Raw genomic sequence first — 24,275 nt, 5'->3', positions numbered from 1 at the left:
AATTTATATTAGATTTGTTTTTATAATACAACGAGAGTACCACCTCTCTCAACTTCATGTTCACGAGTAATATGGTACTGCAGCCCAAGAAGACTATAAAGCATGTAGCACGTAATCAATGTCAATTGGCCCCGTGAAATCATTGTAGCTGGTACGTTGTTCGAGGCCATTGGGGCAACAGCTCGTGCGCGGAGTGGGAGTGTGGGATAGTAAGAGAAAGTTGAAACCATGCCATTATAAATATAGAGCAAGTTGATGTTGATGTCGATATCGGAGTTGAGAGCAAGGACGACAAGGTGATGGATGACGAAAATCCGAGAATCAACCGGGAGGAAAAACCGTAAAAAAAAGATTTGGTAAACGTTCGTACGGACGTGTTGGAAAAAGAAAAGGAGAGCAACTCAGCCACATACCGTACGTTCAAAAAAAAAAAAAAAACCTCAGCCGCATGTATCATCCAACCAGTGAAACCAAAGCGTACATACATCTCTCCTTTCTCTGATTATAATGCAAAAATCACATTTGCCGCAAGCGGTGCTTTTGAGCATCAGAAAACCAGTACGTAGCAGAAACGCATCAGTGCAACTCGCCGATTCTACACCACCAAAGACATCCAAAACCCTCGGCGTAGAGGAGCCCGCGCATGCAATGATCGTCTGAACGTCTGATGGGCCTCCAAACGCTAACCGCGTGACAGACGGACCAAGGGCGACGGAAACACTGTGACGTAAACAATAATCAAATCGTAAACCGTAACGTTCAAGACTTCAAGTTGGCTGTGGTATGATCTTATAATAATCAAATCGTGAACCACGAGGCCACTCGTTGTAGGAGTGTCATTGCTATTTTTAGATAACTCTTATTATGCCAATTGTTTTAGACAATAGAAATAATTTACATCTCCGGTCTCTGCCAACAAGCATACGGTCAATGAGTTAAGAAAAGATAAATTAAAATACTTGAGGTTATAAAAAACAAAAAAGAGTGATTGATAATAAGACATTGGATATAGTGGTTCCACATGCGGACGTGCTGCACACGATGAAAAGAGGGGATGAAAGATTTGTACTCCATCCGTTCCTAAATATAAAAAATTTTAGTTGAATGTGATATATCCTATTACAACGAATCTGAACAGAATCAATCCTTTATATTTAGGGATGGAGGGAGTATATAGTAGTAGAGATAAGGAAGATGATTATATACCCTAAATACCCGGCATATATGCAAAGGATGCACATAGCCAACTCCAAGTTCAGCCATGCGCCTATGCCTAAGTATTCATCAGTAAACTCTAAAGCCTCACATCTGCAGGCCGAGGACCAAGGATGCTCTTCGCACGATCCATGGGAATTACTATCAGCATCTGAGCCCCTTCTATGTCCACTGATATCAGCAGGCCCGGGGACGACCAGAGATACCCTTCTGACCATTCCATGGGAATCATATCGATCAGCATCTGAGGCTCTGAGCCCTTTCCATCGTCCACTGATGCCTGCTGCCTCCGGAGGCATCCCTGCTATTTCGCTACAGTTAACACACATCACATAAAGTAAAAAATCGACAGTGCTAAATGCAGAACAGACCACTTCCTGAGCATTCTCAGGGTCAGGCAAATTGGGCGTCAGAATTGTTGGCATCGCATCTGGGTCAGGCTTCTGGAAAACAAAAGTTGAATACAAACCTGAAGAGAATATATCTGGCAACTCTGTCAAAAAGAAAATCCGGCAATGAGAAAATTGGGACCTGCAGAGCGAATCCTGAAGGAAATTCACTATATTCAATGAAATTGACACACCTCCGTCCGTGCTAGTTCATTAAAAAAAAGTCCTGAAGGGGAATGGGCACATCACCTAAATATCATATGAACGAGCAAAGTTCTCCACGAGGATCCACCAAACTGGCACCACACCTGTGAAGATTATGTGTACCCCATACCCACACGACATGGTTATCCGACTAGTTATAGGGGATAACTTATATCTATAGAATTTGTACAGATCATGACTTGGATATTATGTTTCCTTGTATATTACGGAACGGTCTAAAGTCCTGATTTGATAATATTGTAAAGTAGATTTAGGAAACTGATACCGTTTTGGTTAAGATTTCTATCTTGTAATCCTGCCCCCCATCCTATATAAGGTGGGTAGGAGGTCTTCTAGGGTAGAGGATTCACGACTGGATCGTCAGATCAATACTACACCCGGCAGATTCAAATCCTCAAACAGGAGTAGGGTATTACCTCTCATCGAGAGTGCCTGAACCTGTCTAAATCATTGTCTCCGCATCCATCCACTCTTATGTATCGTGCGCTACCCCCTTTATATTGCCGAAATCTTGTTTCGACAACACCAGAACTACCAAGCAACGGAGCAAATTGAGTTCTGGAGTCAGTCAGACAAAAACAAAAGGTAACTATCAGCTATAAATGAAGTAAAACTGTAAAATAAGCATTTGAATAAAAAAACTTAACAATGATTACCCTAAATAAACAGCAAAAATGATTTGAAGAAAACAATATATAACTTGGCATAAGATATTGGCACCTCTTGTCATAGTAAAACTCAGTTAAATTCTGGATTTCTACATGTTAATGCTGCCTCGCTTGCTAATCTGTTTCAACATAATATAACATTGTGATACTCTACCACAAGTTGCTGTACTTTAAGAGGCTTTATGTAAGGGAGTTTTATGACAACAAGGCTGTACAACAATTGTGGAAGACAAACAAGAAAGTGCTACCTCATAAGGCTGGGGAAGTGGACCAGGCAGATTCTCAAACATTGATTAATTTGCGAATTTGAGTTGGTACTTTTTTCCGTCGAAAGGAAACCTGCACCATTTTGCATAGGATCCCAGAAGATAAAAGGTCTGGAATTTCAGATATATTCAAATGCACCAGCTCAAATGATACTTTTCTTTTTCAATTTCAAAGGCAACAACATAGTTCTCCGAGCTAATGCTATTTGGAACAGTCGTCAGACCCTGACCCTTACCGTGTAAAGCCTTGAAATTATTTTAATATTTTATCCTACATATCAGAAATATCATGCAAAACAGAAGAATATCATCATGCCATTACTCAAGCCTGTTGCACGCTGAATTTAATTTAGAGAAAGTATAGCAGAACCAAACTCAGTTACCACTCATGCTCAGCGAGCTAACAACAAGAATTGAGGAAGAAGGAACAGTTAGGGGGTTTCAAGTTTCAACCATGAAGCAACGGACAAGAATCAAATGCACAAGGGACAAGCTGGCCTTTATCAACTAACCTTAATAAAAGAGCCTCCAATCAAACCAACTCCAATTAATAAAACTAACTGTATCAAATCACTTGGCAAGCATTAGCTCTACAGGCTGAGTGGTTACTGTGTCACATCCGCCATGCGCTTGCCGCACACGCACTACTCAGAAACCACTTATCTTCAAGCTGAATGTAGGGAATCAATTCTTCAACTCCTCAATTAGTTCTTAGGAGTTGTCAGCATCATGCAGTACAATCAACTATGAGAGGTTAGTCCAACACGGCAACATGGAATAAACCCATAAAGATATTAACCTCAATGCATTGCGCAACCTAATATTAGTCTACCGAGAGATGCACGATAACATCTGAAACACAATGTTTGATAATGAAGTTCATCAATATCCTTTTCTTCATCCAACTCTTGTTGAAGAAAAGAACGGGGCCTATGAGGTTATCATCTGGGCCATTTAGGATTATTTTTAATTCAAGTGTTGCAAGATCTCATGTCTTATCTAGCAACATCCAACAGTTAGGGTAAACTGAATTGAGGTGTGGGTGCTATTCTTCTTTGTAATAATTTTTATGTTAGCAATTATAAATGTATGTCACTGGCTAACCTTTTATAATCTATAATACAAGAGCCATTAAGAAAAAAAAATAACCAAGCAGTCACCTATGTTTTAGCGCTTATGAGGCATATGTGACTGCTTGTGCCACTTAAGCAGTCGAAGGTTGCACCAGTTCCTTGTATACAGCCACATAGACCTTGTGTTTACAACAGTGTACAGAAGAACATAATTCATGAGATGTCCGTATCATATTATAGATGAATCAGGAATCATATGCCCAAAACTTTCTCTTAAGTTTGAGTAATGATGATATATTGTTCAGAAGCTTCTGTGCATGTTCCTCAGTATCCTCACTCTCAATACATTACTGTCTTTCGACATAGATTAACAGTCAAGACTAGCAAAACTCACAAGTAAATCATATTACAGATACAGAGGACAACCAACTTGCCTGTAAATGCTGCGTACAGCAAACTATATTTGCCAGGATCCCCTTCTCTTGTAATTGAGCTTCAAAATTATCCTATTATACAAACCACTACAAATGTCAGCTATGAACTATTCATACAAGAATACTGCTGTGTTTAGGTGTGAACTCGCTCAGATGAACTCAGCAATGAGAGACTGAAAGGTTTCCTCTTGCTCTGCCACGTCTCACAAGCATCATTGACAATAGATGCAGGTGTAGAAAGTGGTGTGCTCATTAACATGACAGACTAGACAATCTAACCATCGAGCCCCCGTACTGGGCTTTCAATATAAGTCGGACCTCTGGCTTTTTTCTAAAAAAAAAAAAAAAAAAATCTAACCATCGAGAGGATTAAGCTAGTGTGAATTATCCTACCAATCCCTATGTACCGACCAATTTGAACATCATCCCACTTGCCTGTATCAACTCAACCATCACAATAGAGATTGCAAACCTTTTTCTTGTTCCAATCAACAAAGAGAAGTATCGGATTTCTGCTTCTGAGTATCATGCTGATTTGGAACAAACTGACAATCAGGAACAAAGGAGCAGATAACAGACTGTGGCATAAGAAAATGCCAAAAAAAAAAACTAATGCTAACTTATGCTTCACAAAACAGTTGCAAAATCAAACAATGTTGGCTTAACTCAGATAATAGCATACACACTAATGCTAACTTATGCTTCCTTTACAAGGTATATCAAGTCACCAAACGGTTTAGGGTTTAACGGGCGAATACGCTGTGAATTAGGATTATGGCGCGCGATCTAATCTTCTCTAATGCCAATCCACCGTGCTCTCATTTAGAGTCACTAACAAAGCAGCAGAGTTCCTAGAGCTGGTGCAGTCCACCACGAGTCCACGATGCAAGGTACCTGATGATGCGGCGATGAGGGGGAGAACCAGCAGCGCTCCAGCCTCCAGGTGATGGAAGAACCCAGCTGCGTGCGGTGGAAGAGGGCGGCCTACAGGAGGCGGGCACCCGCCACCACCCGGAGTAAGCGCAAAGCCGGCCGTGAGTCGGGTAACACCGTCCGCGCGGCTGCCTGGGGAGGGGGCTGCTCGGCGGCGGCGGATGGGGAACGGGCGCGCAGCAGCGGTTTGGACCTGGAAGTCTCGGGCCTGTTTGGCAAGAGAAGGAAAGAAGAATGGCGGCCTATAACATCTGGAATGAGAGTTTATAACATCTGGGAGTTTAAGTCTATAGTTTGATTAGATGACTTGGGAATTTAAGGAGGTTTGGGATGGGGAATTAAGAGGTCCGATTCCCACCAATCTCTTACCTGGGGGAGGCTTGTTAATTCGTAAGACTTTAAGGGAATTCGACGTGAAACCAAACAAGGGATAGGAACTAAAAATGTAACTCCTATGACCAATCCCACCATGAACTCCCTCCTTAAAACTCCCATTCCTCTTCCCTTCTCTTGCCAAACAGGCCGTGGGAGTTTGAAGGACGGAGTTGATGGTGGGATTAGTCATAGGAGTTATATTTTTAAGTCCCCATTCGTTGTTTGGTTTCACATCGAATTTCCTTCAAAGTCTCCCGAATCAACAGGCATCCCTCAGATGAGAGATTGGTGGAAATTAGATCTCTTAATTCTCTATCCCAAACCCTCTCGAATTTTCAAGTCTTCCAACCAAACTACAAACTTAAACTCTCGTAAACTCTCGTCCCCATCACCAACTCTCTCCAACCAAACAATCAAGAAAAGCCCTAGGCTGGTGTCATTAAAGATTTTAAAGTTGTTCAAAATAATTAATTAGAACGGCCCCTATAGCTCAGTGGTAGAGCGTCAGTCTTGTAAAGTGAAGGTCTGCATGGGGGCATTTTATTACCTTTTGCTTTGTTTTTTTTCCAAATTAGTTATTTATTACCTTTTGCTTTGTTTTTTTTTCCAAATTAGTTAGTTCTCAGTTTACTCTCTCCATCCCATCCGAAAATATAAGAATACGTCCCATCTAACCAAAACAGGGCATATTCTTGTTTTTTTTTTTCCAAATTAGTTAGCTCTCAATTTACTATTTCCATCCCATCCGAAAATATAAGGATGTGCCCCATCTAACCAAAACATGGCATATTCTCAGTTTGCCTGCTAGTCTCTCTATCCGAAAATATAAGGATGCGTCCCATCTAACCAAAACATTTTATTACTTTAGGGTGCTTTGTTTTTTTTTTCCAAACTAGTTCTCAGTTTACCTGTTACTCTCTCCATCCGAAAATGCAAGGATGCGTCCCATCTAACTAAAACTCATTATATTTATTGTTTTAGCTTTCTTTTGTTTTTATGGTCCAAACTAGTTTTCAGTTTACCTGTTACTCCCTCCGTTCAAAAATATAAGGATGTGTCCCATCTAATTAAAACTCCTTATATTTTAGATGATGGATGGAGTGCTATATACAAGAGTGCTCGGTTGTTAACTTGCAATTATTATTTTAGCTAAAATCTTGTTCTTTTTTTTTTTGTTTGGTGTTCCAAACAAATTCTCAGTTTACCTATTAGTACTATATAAGATTACTCAGTTGTTAACTGCATATAGATTTATTTTAGCATAATGGGATAAATATTCCAGGCACTTTGGGCGATCCTTCTTCCCAAAATGGGAGACTGCGGGCTTACATGCAGGTGAACAAGACCAACTGCAGATTACACAGAAAAAAAAAAAGGAATCGCACGTGAACAAGGTCATTTGCAGATTACACATAAAACCAGGATTTTGGGGTAAAAACGCAAAAAATAGGCAGATGAAATGCGGTGAGCGTGGATCGAACACGCGACCTTCAGATCTTCAGTCTGACGCTCTCCCAACTGAGCTATCCCCGCTTTTACCATCCATTTTAACTAATTTGAATTCAAACTCAACGTTCATGGTTCACCCTCCATCGACACGTACACTGGAGACTGGAGTAACAGTAACCCCATGAGTAGCATACTCTTGAATGCCAAATATTCTGCACTTTACAGTGACAGCAACAGTTCAAGAATTCTGCGAGCATTGCATAGTGAGTAAACCATATCGGTGTGCAGAAGAATGCATGTAAACATAGTCCTAACTCCTAAGGTAGGGCGCCTTTACAGCCCAAATGGCCTACAGCTTGACACGAATTATGGCCAGAGGAACAGCCTGAACCTTTCTCAGGGGCAAAGTGGTAGCGGCCGTGACAGAGCAGGGCAGGGACGCTGCAGCTTTTGTCCCAGTGCAGAGATAAAAGCAATTCACTGAAATTTTGTGAAGATCTTGTTCATGGAGATAGTAACAGCATATGGATCATATCGAGGAGAGGATAAAAGCCCCCCGCGTCGTGATCATTGGTTTGCAGGAAAGTGCAGTCTGGGATGAAATAGTGCAACCATTGGACGTTTCATCATTGTTTGGCAGTTGGGTCAGCAGCTGTGCCTTTCTTCTCAAAACATCAAGAGAGCAAACTGCGCTTAAACGCTTTCCACTCTCCATGACTTGCAATGCAAATCACAATTTCACAACATCAGGCTAGTCACACAGGAATAACATACCACCACCGTGTTAGACCACTAATAGACCAGTTGCCATAGCAAAAGTGACATGACAATATTGCTAAAAGGTTGTGTACTGATTACTGAACCAAACACCATCGTCATGTCACAGATGACAGAACCATGGCAACGGCACACACATACACTGCTAGAAAGGACAGACAATTAATCGCAATTTCACAAACCCAAGAATCCAAAAGACTTGGTATCTACAATTGCTGCCTCTGATGATCTATCTGATCACATTCTTGATTCTTCACCAGCTACTTACTAGTATTCTCCGGCCTAAAATCAAGCAAATTCACACAAAATTCACCCATGGAAACACCAGCGGAAATGGGAAATTAAGTACGGCAAGCCATACACACAAGACAAAGCAAGACTAGCTCCAAGTACAAATCAACCCCGCGCGCGCATGCAATCACGTCGCAAATTGAGCTGCATAGCTGCGGCGCGCGATCACCGGGACTCCTCCTGTGCTGGCCGTCTCGTGGCGGCGCCGGAGAGCGCGGAGAGTAGGTTGAGGTGGTGGACCTGCGCCACCGACGACGCGTACGCCTGCGCCTCCTGCGACGGCGAGACGAGGGCACCCCACGACGACACGGCGGGCCGCGGCTGTTGCTGCAGCGCCTCCCAGAACGTCGGCGCCTCGTGGTCCTCCTGGCGCGGGCGCTTGCCGAGGAGGAAGGAGGAGGAGGCGGTGGAGGGGGCGGACGAGCAGGAGAAGACGGCCGGGGTGGTGCCGGAGCCGGTGGCGGCGAGGATGGACGGCTCGGCCTGCCGGAGCAGCCACTCGATGGTCTGGCCGTCGGACTTGAGCCCCAGCTCGCGGGTGAGCTGGAACACGCGCGCCGCGCAGACGATCGGCATGCGCACGCGCCGGCCGCGCCCGTTCACCTTGCTGTGCCGGTCCTTGCCGCCCTGCGTCGCCGCCGCCTTTCGGGGAGCTGGGAGCACGGCGTCCACGGGCGCCGCCGTGAACGGCATTGTGATCTGCTGGGACGACGGTGGCAGCGCCGCCGGCGTTGGCATTGCCATGGGCCGGTAGACCTGGAAGGTGGCGGCGTCGCGGGAGGCCATGGCTTTCCGTGCGAATTGAACACTGAACAGGTAGCTAGGGTCTTGTTCTCTAGGCCCCTTCCCCCTTGGGGTTATATATTTATAAATGGACTTTGAATATTAAGTTGCATTTTAATTCTTCTAAGTGTGTAAAAAATGTTCTGCTGGTAGTTTGTATGGTTTCACTAGTTATATTTATATTTATATTTATGGCCCCATAATTGCTACACGACGATAGCATTTTTTTTCCCCGAAGGAATGTAATCCGATAAGCATATTCTGTAATCGACTGATGTCTCGAGTTTTGTATTATTTATTATTATTATTATTATTATTATTATTATTATTATTATTATTATTATTATTATTATTATTATTATTATTATTATTATGTCTCGAGTAGTAAAAAGAATGTAGACAGATAAAAAATGTATTTATGAAAATAATAGTAAGAATTGTATACTCAAATATAATTCTATTTTTGAAATCTAGTTCCACGCAAAATTAAAAATTATGCTAATTTTAATCATTACATCTAGTCTCTGCACATATCCAAATGAAAATTATTAATCAATCTGTCTAGATAGTAAAAAGGTCTGGCAACTAAAAAAAAAGGGGGGGGGGGGGGGGGTTAAATAGTTTGTTTGCCCGTATACTACACTTGGGAGCCTACGAGTTTCTTTACCTCTGGATTTACTTTGAAGAACAAAATACTGGAATTTTTTGTGCCTCTTTATTTATTCCAGCTTGACACACAATCTGAATGATGAATAACCCAGCCTTCCGGTCTTCCAGAGATTCTTGCAATTATTGGGAAGGAAATACTCCTAGATGCAGATGATTAACTTTAGATTTTTTTTCCTCTAGAGTATACCCAGGACAGCAGCAGCATTGCAGGGACAGGCATGCAGTTCTGTACTGTAGCAGTAGTGCAGCACTGTGAGCATAGGGGGGCAGGGCACATGGGGAGCTTTCACTTTGATGGAGCCCGTGGCCTGTAGGTTTTCACTTTGCTGGAGCTGTAGGCTCATGAGCAGTGCTTCCATCTTTCAGTCGTTCACCGCTACCCCCCTACAAGACTTGCAAGAGGGCTCTTCTGGATCGAGCGATTTCCATATGAATTGAAAATGGAGGATCTTTTCCTTTGTGGATTGTAGGATTTGAAGTTGAACATTTCCTCGGAATACATTCCTAAGCCTCAATTTCATAGGAATTTAAACATGAGGTCTAACCTCATGGGTTTTTTTTTTTCCTTTTAGAATTCTCATGCATTCTCTTTCTTTCTCTCTATACTCTTACTCAATATAAGTACGTAGTAATATATATTTTTCTTGTGAGCCATCCAAACACATGTTTTGAGTACTTCGTGTGTTTTTGTTTCTTGTGCGATTAAACATCTTATGGCACTTCAATCCTACGTTTATTTATTCATGTATTTTTAGATTCTTGCGTTTCAAATGAGCTTAAAAGAAGAGCTGTAACAAAATTATGGTATTAGTATTCAATGGGATAGATAGGTAATCCATGGGTACAAAAAACATAAAGTTCTTGGGACGATGAGGTTGAGAAGCAAGGATCGAGGAACGTAGTACGCTATTTGCGAGAGGTTTTTACAAGTTCCTGTTTTCCTAGGACGGGGATGATGTTCCCGCGTAGAGGAACGCTGTCTTTGACCTGTTTTCCTGTGACTGCATAATATTACTCCGTATGATTTTATGTTTTTAAACTTTTGATGCATATGAGTGCAGCACCTGTTGACTCTCGTAGTCTTTGTTGGTCTTCTTCTTCCTCTTTTCTTTTTTTCTATATAACAGTGCTTTACAAAATAGAAACGTCGTACTCCTCATTTGTGTATAAAAGTTTATTTATTTTAGAGCGGAGGAAGCAACATGTAGCATGACATAAGAATTAACTGTCCTTTTTTTTATCAACTTTTCCTAGCCATTTGAGTTGTGTTTTCTTTTAAAATGATGTATGCCCAGTGAAACAAAATAACTGCACCTGCATTTCCCCGCCTCCCATTTTCACCGTTTGCGTTGGTTCAGAGGTCAGTTGAGTTCAGGACTAGATAGGATAGGCTCTGATGTACTAATGCAACAACCATGAACAAGGATTGCATGGATGCCATGGATGCTACTCCAGTCTCCAGCTAAGCTTGTAGACGGCGACCAAGCTACAGGCACGTCATTTTCGCTCAAAAAGCCAGAACTGATACACAGCGCGATCGAGACTCGAGAGCGTTTGTTAAAGTCGTTTTCAAGCAAAAGGCCACGCTAAGCATGCAGCAAACGGTGAGATACCTGTCCCCCCCAGAGGTTAGCTTTGCGGATGCTGAATTGCTGATATGTGTAGCAGAGTGAACCTGTGATTGTGTACGTTGTACGTACTCTAGATGGGGTAGTATGTCAAGTAAGCAACTTGATCATTGTTGGGTCCCGGAAGAAGAAGAAGAAGAGGGAGAGGAAAAAAAAAAGGATCACCGGGAGGATTGACGATTCGCCGTTCGCCTGATGCGACCTGTTTCAGACTTTCAGTAGCGCCCAGCCTGGACCACCTGGGGTGGCTCTGCGTCGTGTCCATGCAAACGCCCTTGTGTTGTGTAGGGTACACGCCACATCCTAGCCAGGAATTGACAGTGGGTTTTATTCCAGTGACCTACCAGATGTACTACTAGGCCATGGTTGGATAGTTTGATTACCTAATACGCATCTTTATTCGCTTTCTTTTAGATAATAATGTGACTAAAACATCCTAGTAGATCAGTAGATACAGTTGTAGATCTTGAAAGTGGTGCAAAAATGGCCTGTCAATTTGGCTCGATAGAAACAATTACTGGATTATTTTCTTTTCCGGTGGAGGACAGAAGGAAAAACATGCACCTTTTGGGTTCAACACACCCCGCATAGTGTAGTACACATTTTTGAGTTTTCGTACAAGAACTCGCATATAGGAGGAAGATATAAATTGTGCTTCGTATGATTCTAATCAACCAGGTTACAGCATAACACTGTTGTCACCAGAAACCAAGTAGTTCTGATACTCTGTTGCTTGTATCTGTGGTCTGTACACAAAAAGAAAAGAAAAATCACAAAGCAAAAGATTCTGCTTTCTTCTATATTTACAGGTACAGCCGATACACATGCAAATTTGCATTTCACATGTTCCTGGCGTGATGGACATAATCCGGCCAAGAGTAATCTACAAGAGAAAAACACGGATTTAATGATTGCGCAGATTACTAAGATGCCCGTGCCTCTTCGTTTTCATCGAGCAATGGCCTGAGGTTTGATCTCTCGACGGCAGGGACATCATGCTCACTCTGTTCGTTGAAACGATCAACGCTACGGACAAATATGCCTGCAAGACAACATCTCAACTCAGTGCAAACAGAGAAATATTACATCCACACCACAACGCACTACTAGTCTTCTATCCGCATCGATGACAACCGACAGAAACCGCCTGAAATGTTTCTATGCTAAATTTCATTTTAGTAATATACCAGCAAAAATATCTGTACGTTATTACATAATTTAAAGAAACATATTGGCTTAATTTTAGAATTAATTAGCAGTTTTTGGTTTCAATATTGTGTGTTCCAAAGTCTATACGTGACTTCTACTGTTCTATAGTATGTTTGGTTTGGAGTGGCATGCCAGAATTTTGGGTATGTTTGGTTTGGAGTGGTATGTCAGAATTTTGGGGAGTTGGTGGTGGGGTGATTATAAATTCACCACTCACCACCAGCACACCCTTTCAAAAAGGAATATAGATATTATTTTAGATAATGGATTAAAATCTGGCCTCTACATCCAAAATACAGCCAAACAACTAACAGAAGTACTTACACTCACACCCTTACAAACATGTTTGACACAACAAACAACTCACCACGAGCACTTAGGCTTCCCAAATTAGCTTGGTTCTGTCTTTTTTCTGTTTGGATGTGGTTAAAGGAGTATAGATATGGCATGTGATAGTGGCAGATTTACAATTGTTACAGGGAATAGTAGACAACAGAAAAGAAATTGGGCCTGCGGGGTTGTAAACCTGTAACAAGACGTTATAGTTGTTGTGCTAAGAGAACGTACCAATAAACCAAAATATAGCTGCAATGAAGAGGATAGATGTCAAGGTAAGAGCTGTCGATCTCCAGTTATGGATTTTGTCCTGCATTCAACAAGTTCAAGCAGTAAAACCATGAGCTTTGAACACGATGAATACCCAAATTAACTGTCATCTAGGAGGTATTGGATGCAATTCAGTGTCATAACGCATCGCACATAGCAAGAATCTATGTACTACAAAGATTCGTGCAACATAATATGTGCACTACAAGGGACAGTCTCATCTAAAATGAACAAATGGATTTATTCATGGGAAATTCGGCAATTAGACAATTATTCAATATTCAAAATTACAAATTTAGTGTGAACAAACACAAACAACATTACCTGAAGAAGCCCAACAAGAGGTGAAGAAGGCACATCACCAAATATATGGATTGCAACAGTTGACATAGCCATTGATAATGGCCGCAAACTTGGTTTTACACAATGAAGGCATACATAGTTTACTGGAGCCTACAAGTTACAACAATCAAAAGAAATTAATTAGATATGCATATCAGGATGAGAAAAATCAATATATACTCCCTCCGTTCCCATTGACCAGCACTGTTTAAACTTTGACTGCTAATAATTTTGAAATGGTTACCCTAGGATAAACAAAAGTTGGTGCTTATATTAGGGATGTAACACTTCAACAATATGGCATCATTTCAAGTCTTTATGATATTTTTAAATAAGACGAGCAGTCAAAATTTAAATATGAAATGTCTGGTGCCATATATAAAGGAACGGATGGAGTACTTAATAAAGTGCTGAAAAACTTTTCTTTGGCATCTAACCATACAGAAACCAGAGTTGCTGTCATGCAGAGACCTTTCAATACAAAACAAGTTAATAAAATCCGAAATTTGATGAAATAGTGAAGTGAAAGAAGTAACCAACCTGAGTTGCAAAGACCAAAAGCTCTCCTACTGAAAAGAAGGGTATGAATCCATAAAGGCTCTTGAAACAAAAAGCACCAAAACAAAATATTGCTCCAAGAAAAGTTGCACCAGAAAGAAGCTGCAAGAAAACAATTTTGTGAACTGAAGCAAGCAAATAAGTTGCACAAGAAACAACTTCCTTTGACTTCATTACTCCGCACTTATATATATACTTTGCATATATTGCATCATAGAATGCTTGCAGTCAAAATGTATAAACTTTGTCAAAAGGTCTACGAACATATGGATGCAAAAAAATAGTTATTAAAAATGGTTTCAGAAAATTGCATTTCTACAACTTCATTAAAATATATGGAAACAAAATTTGGTGTTCAAAGTAGAATCTAGATGGCCTCTAAAATTAAAGAAAAATACATTTTTTGCATCGTATGGAGGCAATGGTAACTACTACCTCCGTTTCAGGTTATAAGACTTTCTAGCATTGCCCACATTCATATAGATGTTAATGAATCTAGGCATACATATATGTCTAGATTCATTAACATATATATGAATATGGGCAATGCTAGAAAGTCTTATAATATGAAACGGAGGAAGTACATGTTATCTTACAAAATCTTTAATTGGCAAACATATTTTTAATCAAACAAAATCTGGTTCTTTTTCAACATAAGATGTCCAAAACTAAGTGCAGATAATTAATTACTTTGAAAAGTCACCTCTTACCTTGAAAGCATTAGATATTGTTGAGTCTATCTTGTCAAGAATGAAACCCCCTGAAAGAGTCCCAAATATTCCACAGACAATTGTTATTCCACCAAACATTATATCTGCACTCGCCTGGTGTGACAAAGTTCAACAAGAAAGGTTAACCAATGGAACAAGAATGTATTAAAGATATTCCAAATATCTGCAGGTAGATGTATGCTACACTACACTAGGGCTTCATATAAACACCAAACAGAATGATTTTTCATGCAAGAAAATCCGTGCAAAGCTACAAAACCAAATCCACTGAAAAGAGGTAAGCGCATAAAAAAATGGTTAAATAGCCATATGTAAAAGGCATATGTCCCTGCGCATCAGTAAGCGAATAGGAGTTACCATATTGTAGATATCCTGACCAGCCTTAGGGCCCCAGTAGGAATAGGCACCAATGACAAAGTTGTAAGAGATGTAACCTGTGGAACAGCACAGGGAAATGAACTCCAGTCCCAAATAGTAGAATCTACCAGATATAATAATTTAAATGACTCTTTTTAGCAGTATGAACTCAAACATCAAGTTTTGATCAGGAAATATCTATAACTAAGCTTCATTTTGAAGTGATATACCATCTGAAAACCATATTGTCCTCAAATTGTGAAAATTGCTTCTTGCAAGATTATGTTGCAAAATGAGGATATTAGTACCAATTTATAGTGATTTTGGTGTGAATCTGCCTCAAGATCAATACGACAAGTTTGTTTACCCTACTACTATTCCCTTTTTTTTAGAGAGAGAGCACATTTGAACATACACATGTCACACTAACACCATTACCCTACTGATCCAGGGTAACGATGCTATACTAAATCTTATGAAAAAAAATATTTAATGGATTGACTTAACTGAAGTGAGCAAAGAAAGCAGTTGTTTCAACTATATTTACAGAACGCATATACAGGGGGGACTACAACAGATCAGCTTAATCAGAATTAAGTTCAGAAATTGCATAATGTATGAAAGATCTGACCTAAGACATTGATCACATAGACTTTCTCTTGGAGCAGTTCTTTCATATCTTTCATAAAGTGTTTGATTTCGGTTAGAACTTTCTTCCCAAAACTTGAGCTGCATGATTGAAGTGAGGAATGTTCAGAATATTATTTTCTATTAAAAGTGCATGAGCTGATAGTATTTGCAATTAACATTAAAGAACGAACACAGCATGTCACTATGTCAAACAAGTGAACACATTCCACAATTTGATTATGTTCACATGATCAACAATCAAAACTCATTTTATCAAATATCTGAAGTAATATGGTCATTAAATAAGTGAATCAACATCTGAAGTAAAACAAATATTTTAGGGAGGAGGTGCTTACATGGAGAACTTGTGTGGTAGCGTTTCTGCAAGACCATCAACTCCAATAGACGCACCCTGCTTTGTCTCATCTTGCCGCTCTGGATTGAGCATCTCACCATACTCTTTTGTCTTCACACTGTGATTAAATCCTGTTGCACAAAACGCCCGCCAAAAAGAATAAAAAGAAAGGAATAAAATCATGATAGAACCAAAGATACCGTAACAATTAATGGAGTGCTATATAAACAGTAGTGCTTTATACTCTCGTGACACAAAATAAACCACACCTTTGAGCTCTAATGGCTTTATTACAAAGCCCAGAATAACAAAAGGAAGCATCAAAATCGACTCTCCCCAGAAAGCAGCACGCCAGTGCAGACTATTTCCAACCTGATGTGATTTTGAATAGAAGAGGGCATGAGGTAAGTTAATATCGAAAATGCAATTGTTACTCAAAACTGCTTAACTAAAAAAATAGAAGAAAGATCATGTGTAGCATAAGACTTACCAAACCACCATAAACATAGCCAACCGCTATTCCAGTGGGTATACACATGTAGAACATAGCAAGCCATGCTGTTTTCTGGTAACATAGGAGTAGCAAGTAAGTTCCTGGTTGACACTAGAGACTAGACATGAAAACAAGTACAATTAAAAACAGAACCTCCAAGTAATATGCATAGCTAGCTGGATGTATTCAAGAGCAATTTAATGCTGATTCAACATCTATTAGCAACCAGTAAAGAGTTCTCAGAACTGCTAGCCAGACAAATGCTATATTACAGTGCTCCGTTGTAGCTCACAGTCTGATGATACCTATGTGCCGTACAGGTCATTTTAACAAAGGATATCTGGAAGGGACCCTTCGAAATTAAGCCTAGATTACACAGGTGTGATAATTGGTTCATCTGGTATAAATATACAATGATCTGGAGTAAAATCATGTGTATCCTTGACTACATAGTAAACATATATATCTTAACTGATAGATATTGTACTTGTATGCCTGAAGATGTAGATTGTTTCCCAGAAGAATATAAGCGTATATTGAGCACAGAAACAATACTGTGTAAAAATAAGATTTGTTTGAACATAATATATCAGCTCAGTGCAGAGAAAGATTGTAAAGGCATTCTAAGAATGACAGAACCTGTGCTGCTGGAGCATTATCATCAATGAATGGAGCTGCAAGACTTATAAATGATGCTTCACCAACACCAACTAACCTAAGTAACAATAATTGGAGAATTGTTCATGTCATTATCAGAGTAAGATTTATTTTAAGTAACAGATCTGAAACATGAATTGATTATTCACAATGACAAGGTACTTACATGCGGCATATGGTAATTGACCAGAAATCAAATGAGCACCCACAACCAGCTGTTGCAATAGTCCAGACTAATAATCCAACACCAATAAGCCTGAAAGGATTGTGTCTGAAAGAAGGGGAATAAACTATTATGCGTCAGAACATTACACTATAAAAGGTTTGATGTTTCAGAAACCTATGTTAGCCTCCAGCAGAACGTGAAGTATGAATGTTTCTATATTCCTTAATCTGACAATCTGTAGCATTAGCATATATTGTTCTTTGAAAAGCAGTTGCCCATCTTTAATATTTTCTTCTTGTGGATTGAGCACCAATAACAGGATAATGTACCACATATCGAAAATTGGAATTAATAGGAAACTAACATTTTTGCCAATGATGCAAATATGGGCGAAGCAATCAACAACCCAACCATAAATGCTGATGATAGCACACCATCTTCAAAATTGTTCAGATTGAAATCACCCCTGTATCAGCATGGTAAGGGCATTCAGGAGTAAACTCAAAAATTGATAAATCAGTGATGACTTATAATGAATTTATTGCAAAAAAGAAATTCAGTGTGAATATATATAACAACATAAAAAGGTTAAAAAGAATGAGAGTGTTTGTCCTGATCTGTTCTCTCATTCCATGAGATACAATGAGTCTGACATACAGCAATCTAAAAAAAAAAACTGTATGGAATTTCCACTGGGACTTACTGAATTCCAGAACCTGATGTGCATGTGCCACCAGTACAACTTTGGCGGCTACCATTCACACCATTACTTGCTATTGCACCCCGGTCAACATAGTTTAGCATGTTGATGAGGCAGAACATCACAAGTAATCTGCAGCAATATAAATTAATCAACCCAAAGAAGGGATAAATAGATAGAGTTCTCAATTACAATAAAGAAAACATAACTATCAAATACACAAACACCAGATGTCCACTGACTACACAAACAGCCGTTCTGAAGACAATACCACATAACATGAAAATATTGGCTAAATTCAAATAGCAAGTAAAATTCAGAGGCATAACGAGCACAGGATGTACTGAGCAATCTGCATTGAAACCACAATCTTCATCTGAACTCGATACCTACACGAGGTTCGACTTCAGAGTTCGGAATTATTGCAGTGAAACACTATCATTCCTACTCCATCTTGTCCAAACGCAGATGAGAGAGATCTAGAGCTAAAATCCAGAGGGATAATAAGCACAGGAAAGCAGAAGATGTACAAACAGGATCAGCTGGGGCCATGTAGCAGATTTCATGAACTCTCAAGCTTATCTCTCCAACATTGAAGTGCACAGCTCAGTCGGCACCAAAATACAACACGCGAGGCTAGACCAATCTCCTTTCCAATTCCAATGCCATGAAAATTAACTTAGCTTATCCCACAAAAATGCCGTCTGAAAACCAAAAAAATGCACCTCGAATTGCATCAAGCCAACACCAAACTTGTACCTAACGCAGATCCATTTTACACAAAAGAAAACTAACGAGGAGAAACATACAAATTCTAAAACTCCAGGTCACGAATGGAACAGCCAATACGCATCAGAGATGATTTGCTATCAAGCAACTAAATGGCAACCTCCGCTGGCCTGCTCCTATTTACATTCACACTACAAATTGGCATCGCCAAAAGCTCCAATTCATATAGACGCATATCAGCTACTCGATATCCCGCAATCATCTGCACCAGTGCGGCAGGTTTGAGCAATCGAGCTCACGATAACTCGAACTCCCCAAGCAAAACAATCAAATCGCCCAAATTCGGATCAGACAGTCCACGAGGTGCGCAAACCCCGTGCAACCAAGCAATTCAAACCCACCTCCACCCGCAAAATCAATGATCCCGCGCCCAATCGCGCTAAGCACCTTACCTCTTAGGGGTGAACCACGAGGGCTTCTCGTCCGCGGCCCCGCTGGTGCTGGCGTCCAGGCCGCCCGCCTCGACGTCCCGCGCCACGGTGACCGCCATGGCCTGCAACCCCGTCGCCGCCGCCGCTGCCTCCTGCTTGCACTCAGCTGCCGCCGCCGCCGCCGCCAACAAGGACTCCCGCTTAGCCGCCTCCTCGCCGGGGGTCACCGCCGGGGCTGCTCCAGCTGCAGCCGCGGGCGGAGGAGCGGCGGAGTCGTCGCCGACGGGGGCTCCCACAACCACCACAGCAACTCGCGCGCCGTCGGAGCCTTGGGCCACTTCTTCCGATCCGCCCATATAATAAAAACTATGCGCCAATTTGACTTCTTCTCGGTTTAAACCACCACGCTGAACCAGAACCAGAACCAGCGCCGCACCAGGATCCAAAATATCTCATGGGCTATTACTACTACTACAACAGAACAACACAATTCCCTCCCGCAACAACGGAGAAAACCAACGGGGGAACGGATAAAATCGCGGGGGAATGAATATTCGGTGGAGCAGCAACGGTGGTTAGCAATCAAAGCGGCGACGCACGCGCGCAAGCAAGCATGCACGCACGCGGCCTTCCTCCTCCTCTCCTCTTCCTTCCCTTCCCGCCCGCCGTTGGTTTGGCCGGTAGGTAGGGCAAGCCAAGCCAAGCCAAGGCGAAGGCGAGCGCGACGCGAGAGAGAGGAAGTCTAGGGGAGCACGAATGCTGCTGCTGCTGCAGCTGCTGGGTGGTGGGAGATTCGGGCGGCTGGCCGGACTAGCTACCACGGCAAGGCTCCGGCCGCTGTGTGGTGGACTGGTGGTGGACGAAAGGGACAGGCGGTAGTGGAGGCGTGGGGGTGGGGCGCGCGGACCATGGGTGGACCATGTCCATGGACTGGTTTTTTATCTGGACTTTGGTAGTATATCTCTCCCTAAATCCATTTGCTTTTGTACCTGTACCGGTCGCTTTGACGCTGCTTTGGAAACGCTTTGATTCTTGTGCCGGGTACAGCTCCCGTCTGTCAAATCAATGCATGTGTTTGCTTTGTTACGGTGTTAAAGTAAAAAAAAGGTTTAAATCAGGTTTGTTTGAATCGTTTGATGATTTTTCTCTAATTGCCGCTGGTTATAAACTCGGTTTATGCTTTGGTGGGACCGGCCGGCAAAGGTATCTGTCGTGGTGGGGCACGCATGGGACAGCCTCTCCTCTCCTCTCCTCTCTCTCTCTTTATGCTGATCTTTTTCTATTGCTGATTGCTCCCTCCCCGCCGGGTATTATTTACGTGTGAGCTTGGACCAACGACAGACGAAGATTTGCTGTTCGGGGAGGGCACAGTATATAGTTAGCCCCATCCTTACTCATCACCGGGATCTTCTGCGCCACGCCTAAGTTCGAAGGAGCTTAGCGAACCGCTAACCCAGCTGAGCTCTCTCACAGTCTCACCGAGTCACGCCTACCTAAGCAAACCTGCTCCTATCTTGGAGTATACTTAACCATGTTGCTTTTGATTCGTTAACCTAACCGAATTCGAGGTTGACAAAATGCTTGATGTGATGCGGCTTTTGGTTTGTTGACCTAACCGAATTCGTGGTTGACAAAATGCCCTGATGTGATGGTGGCCTGATGGTTCGGAAAACCGATCTAGTACTACGGCACAGTAGGTTGGAGTATCCATCAATCCAATACAAGTACTCCAGTACGTCTACGCAGGCTGCGGGCACCAGTATGTACTTATGTACGTTTTCGCACCGGTGCGGTGTTTGCAGGTTTTGTTTTGACAGTACTTTTTAACTTTCTCCCGCCAGTAATCTTCTATCTGACACGCCTCTTCTGCATATACTTCCTCCCTCTCACAATATAAGGGTTTTTGAGATTTTGTTTGCAAGATTTGATCACTCGTCTTATTTAATTTTTTTTTACAAATATAAAAAACGAAAAGTTGTGCTTAAAATACTATAGATAATAAAGTAAGTCACAAATAAAATAAATAATAATTTTAAAAATTTTTGAATAAAACGAGTGGTCAAACGTTACAAGCAAAAACTTAAAATCACTTATAATATAAGACCGAGGGAGTAGTATTTCGTCGTTCACTTGTTCTTGTGTTGCGACTAGTCGGAGCTTGGCCGTGGCATCACTCACTGCTGGTACAATTTGCAAACATTATTGTACGGGGGAGACAGTGCTAGCTGGAACATTTATCGAATCAATGGTGTGGGGACTGCGAAGTCATGAGGTGATGAGAACACACAGAGTATACTCCAGCTAGTATATACACGATCGAGCTTATCTCTCGAAGATGCTACTACTAATTGTATAACAGAAGATAGGACAGCACAAAATACAAAATGTACGTCGGATGGATGATTAAGGAAGAAAATTGAGTACACTTCTAAAGGAGCTTCAGCAACCAGTAGTGTTCCGATGAAAAAAAAAAAGGTGTGACAGAATTCAGAGGCCTGATGATAGAAGACGATAAACAAGCGGGCCTGGGCCAGTGTGGAAGGGGATTTGCAATTTGGCGTTGCCTCCCCGGTAGCCACCGCCGCCGCGCAGCAGGACCAATTGGTGTTAATTTAAGGTCGCGAATGTACGTGGGCACTGCCGCACTGGGCAGGCACGCATAACGTGAAGATAGGCAACAAGTGGAGTAGCTACCGTCTCCAGGCAAAGAATCGCATTGCGTGCCGTGGGGTTGGCGGTGGCACGCAACGCAAGTTGTTACTGTTCCTATGATCCTATCTATACAACCAATGTACCACAATACAAGAAGGATTGCTATTGCTACTAACTTGTAGTATACAGCTTGAGCGAGTTTGTTTGGAGTCGTTAGTTCGTTACTCGACTTCTCTCCTTTCCTCTAGCCAAGAAAATAGATGGCGGTTGCTTATTCCTCTTTTGCAGCAGATGGCGAGAATCATCTATATGTGGGAGAAACAGCGGCAATGATCGAAACAGGCGGCGCACTCCGCAATAGAAAGCATGACATAATTCTACTTTAGTGCTACTATATTCAACGTGCCGTCTGCCTCATCCATCTAGATATCGTGATGACGATGTACATGTTGATGCCGTCTTCATTGTTTTTTCGAATGAATATCACATCTGGCCAACTTCTCTTAAAAAAAGAACTGGCCAACTTATTCACACGTTCGTATAGAAAATGGAATGGGAGGAGTGCCCCACCAACGCTGAAGTCAGACGTGGCCCGACCCAAACGAAGGTGCAGTGGGCTTCTTTGCCTTTGCTTCGTAAGGTAATGGGCTCCCGTGACATGGGCCCGTTTGGGTCTTTACTAGGCCACATCCCCATCTCGTGAGATGGGCACTCGTCGTGAGTCACTGAGTCGTGAACTCGTGACATCGGCAATTCGGCACGATCTCGCGCGTCTCGAAGCTTGTCGTAGTCTTCGCCATCTTTTTTTTTAAACCGACGTAGTCTTCGCTATCCCTTCTGTTCCAGCGATCCGATCCCTCGCCGCAAAACTACAGGCGGAGTGCGCCCTCATCCTCGCCGCCGACTCGCAGCATGCCGCGGCCGGCCTCCTCAGCGCCGCCGCAGTCGTACACCAGGTACCGGTACGAGACGCGCCGCCGGGACCCCAACCCGCGCGCGGCGGCGCTCCTCGTCGTCGACGTGCAGGGCCACTTCGCGTCGATCGCGGCGCCGGCCATGCCGGCCCTCGCTGCCACCGTCGCGCTCTGCCGCGCCGCGGGCGCCCCGGTCGTCTACACCCGCCACGTCGACCCCATGCCCCGCAGCGGCCCGCTCGACGAGTGGTGGCCCGGCGACCGGATCGCCGACGGCACGCCGGCCGCCGAGCTCCTCCCGGGCTCGGGCCGCCGCGAGGGCGACCTCGTGGTGGAGAAGAGCACGTACAGCGGCTTCGCCGGCACGGGGCTCGAGGAGGCGCTGCGGCGGATGGGCGTGGAGGAGGTGATCGTGACGGGCGTGATGACCAACCTGTGCTGCGAGACCACGGCGCGGGACGCGTTCGTGAGGGGGTTCCGGGTGTTCTTCTCGGCCGACGCCACCGCCACGGCGAGCCAGGACCTGCAGGAGGCGACGCTAGCCAACATGGCCTACGGATTCGCCTACGTCGTCGACTGCCAGCGGCTCGAGGCGGCATTTGGGAAGGTCAAGTGAGGAGCAAACGTGCTCTGCTGCTGCCCGTTGTGTTCTTCAGTTGTGCATAGTTCAGTACTCCATATGTCAAACATGTGCGTATGTGAATATTTTGTTTGAAACTATGCTATGGAGTTGTAGATAGTTATGTGCACATGTGAATGTTGTGTTTCAAGAGACCTATGGTTGACTATGCAGTAGTGCAGCTGTGATTAGTGATCAGATGCTATGTTGCTTGTACCATGGTCATATGAACATCGAAGTATAAATTGAAAAATGTTTGCTTTGAATAGAATATATTGATGGCCGCGATTTTAAGCTGCGGGTTGAAGCAGGGATCGCCAAATACATGACTGTCGCATTTGATGGTTTGTTGTCAAGGCTTCCTTGTGGGCATTCTGACTGAAGGTATCTTCAGAACTAGTCAGTTGTTGCATAGAGAAATTGCAACCTAATTTAAGCCAAATTTGGGCATGGTATTCACCGGAAGTCTGGAAGAGCCAAGCAAGCACACGAATTAGGGTGCATAGTTGAATCTCTACCACTGAAATGAGCATGGAGATTCATCCGTGGTAAACTGGTCGGTTCCACCTTCGGTTTCAATCGTCCAACGTTTATCGTTGTGGCGTTGTCAGCTTGTCATCACCGAATACCCCTTGTCAAATACCACCATCCATCACAGATAAGTCAGTCTCATACCTAGGCTCCTTAAGGAACGTAGGATCGTAGAGACACATGAACATTAAAAAAAAAAGGATAGAATATTATGTGTGGATAAATCTTGCATCGATTTAAAACACAAGGATTTAAACATATTGTATTTTTTTCTCCTCTTTTTGAGAAAAAGAGGAGGAAATACGTAGAAATTATAGAGGATTTATATCTTATAGGAAATAATTCTTTTGAGGCGTTTGTAACAAAGGATCGATCCCTCCTGATTTCTTTAAAATTCTTATGGAATGGGCTATTATATTA

The 24,275-nt window shown here is 42.5% G+C and overlaps 3 protein-coding genes, 1 long non-coding RNA gene and 1 other non-coding gene across 8 annotated transcripts; 1 reads left to right on the top strand and 4 right to left on the bottom strand.

Annotated features, from left to right (window-relative positions):
• Positions 1–1,030: 1,030 nt before the first annotated feature.
• Positions 1,031–5,437, bottom strand: LOC127770019 (uncharacterized). 4 transcript variants are annotated; one of them, XR_008016871.1, is made up of 4 exons: positions 5,165–5,437; positions 1,799–4,342; positions 1,587–1,708; positions 1,031–1,516 (listed from the first exon to the last, which is right to left on the bottom strand). It is a non-coding gene; the product is annotated as an uncharacterized LOC127770019 (long non-coding RNA). The 4 variants fall into 4 exon arrangements; XR_008016873.1 differs by having other exon boundaries at positions 1,587–1,912; positions 2,246–4,342; XR_008016872.1 differs by having other exon boundaries at positions 1,587–2,387; positions 2,746–4,342.
• A 1,601-nt stretch (positions 5,438–7,038) lies between these two features.
• Positions 7,039–7,111, bottom strand: TRNAF-GAA (transfer RNA phenylalanine (anticodon GAA)). The gene has a single exon. It is a non-coding gene; the product is annotated as a tRNA-Phe (tRNA).
• A 550-nt stretch (positions 7,112–7,661) lies between these two features.
• On the bottom strand, positions 7,662–9,079 carry LOC127771425 (transcription factor TCP21-like). Its single transcript, XM_052297338.1, has one exon. The coding sequence runs from the start codon at positions 8,879–8,881 to the stop codon at positions 8,261–8,263; it is 621 nt and encodes a 206-aa protein (XP_052153298.1). The 5' UTR covers positions 8,882–9,079; the 3' UTR covers positions 7,662–8,260.
• A 2,728-nt stretch (positions 9,080–11,807) lies between these two features.
• On the bottom strand, positions 11,808–20,073 carry LOC127770557 (probable sphingolipid transporter spinster homolog 2). Its single transcript, XM_052296319.1, has 15 exons — positions 19,161–20,073; positions 17,983–18,111; positions 17,644–17,745; positions 17,280–17,384; positions 17,096–17,171; positions 16,454–16,528; positions 16,233–16,335; positions 15,965–16,094; positions 15,610–15,707; positions 14,979–15,055; positions 14,601–14,714; positions 13,873–13,992; positions 13,315–13,443; positions 12,952–13,030; positions 11,808–12,217 (listed from the first exon to the last, which is right to left on the bottom strand). The coding sequence occupies exons 1-15, from the start codon at positions 19,493–19,495 to the stop codon at positions 12,099–12,101; spliced, it is 1,791 nt and encodes a 596-aa protein (XP_052152279.1). The 5' UTR covers positions 19,496–20,073; the 3' UTR covers positions 11,808–12,098.
• Positions 20,074–22,703: 2,630 nt separating this feature from the next.
• Positions 22,704–23,338, top strand: LOC127772358 (nicotinamidase 2-like). Its single transcript, XM_052298392.1, has one exon. It carries the CDS (start codon positions 22,704–22,706, stop codon positions 23,319–23,321), a length of 618 nt encoding a protein of 205 aa, XP_052154352.1. The 3' UTR covers positions 23,322–23,338.
• The last annotated feature ends 937 nt before the right edge of the window (positions 23,339–24,275 follow it).

Source organism: Oryza glaberrima, chromosome 4, assembly GCF_000147395.1.
Source record: "Oryza glaberrima chromosome 4, OglaRS2, whole genome shotgun sequence".
In the NCBI taxonomy this organism is placed as follows: domain Eukaryota; kingdom Viridiplantae; phylum Streptophyta; class Magnoliopsida; order Poales; family Poaceae; genus Oryza; species Oryza glaberrima.
Note: the sequence above shows the minus strand (reverse complement) of the source record. Positions and strands in the feature narration are given on the sequence as shown.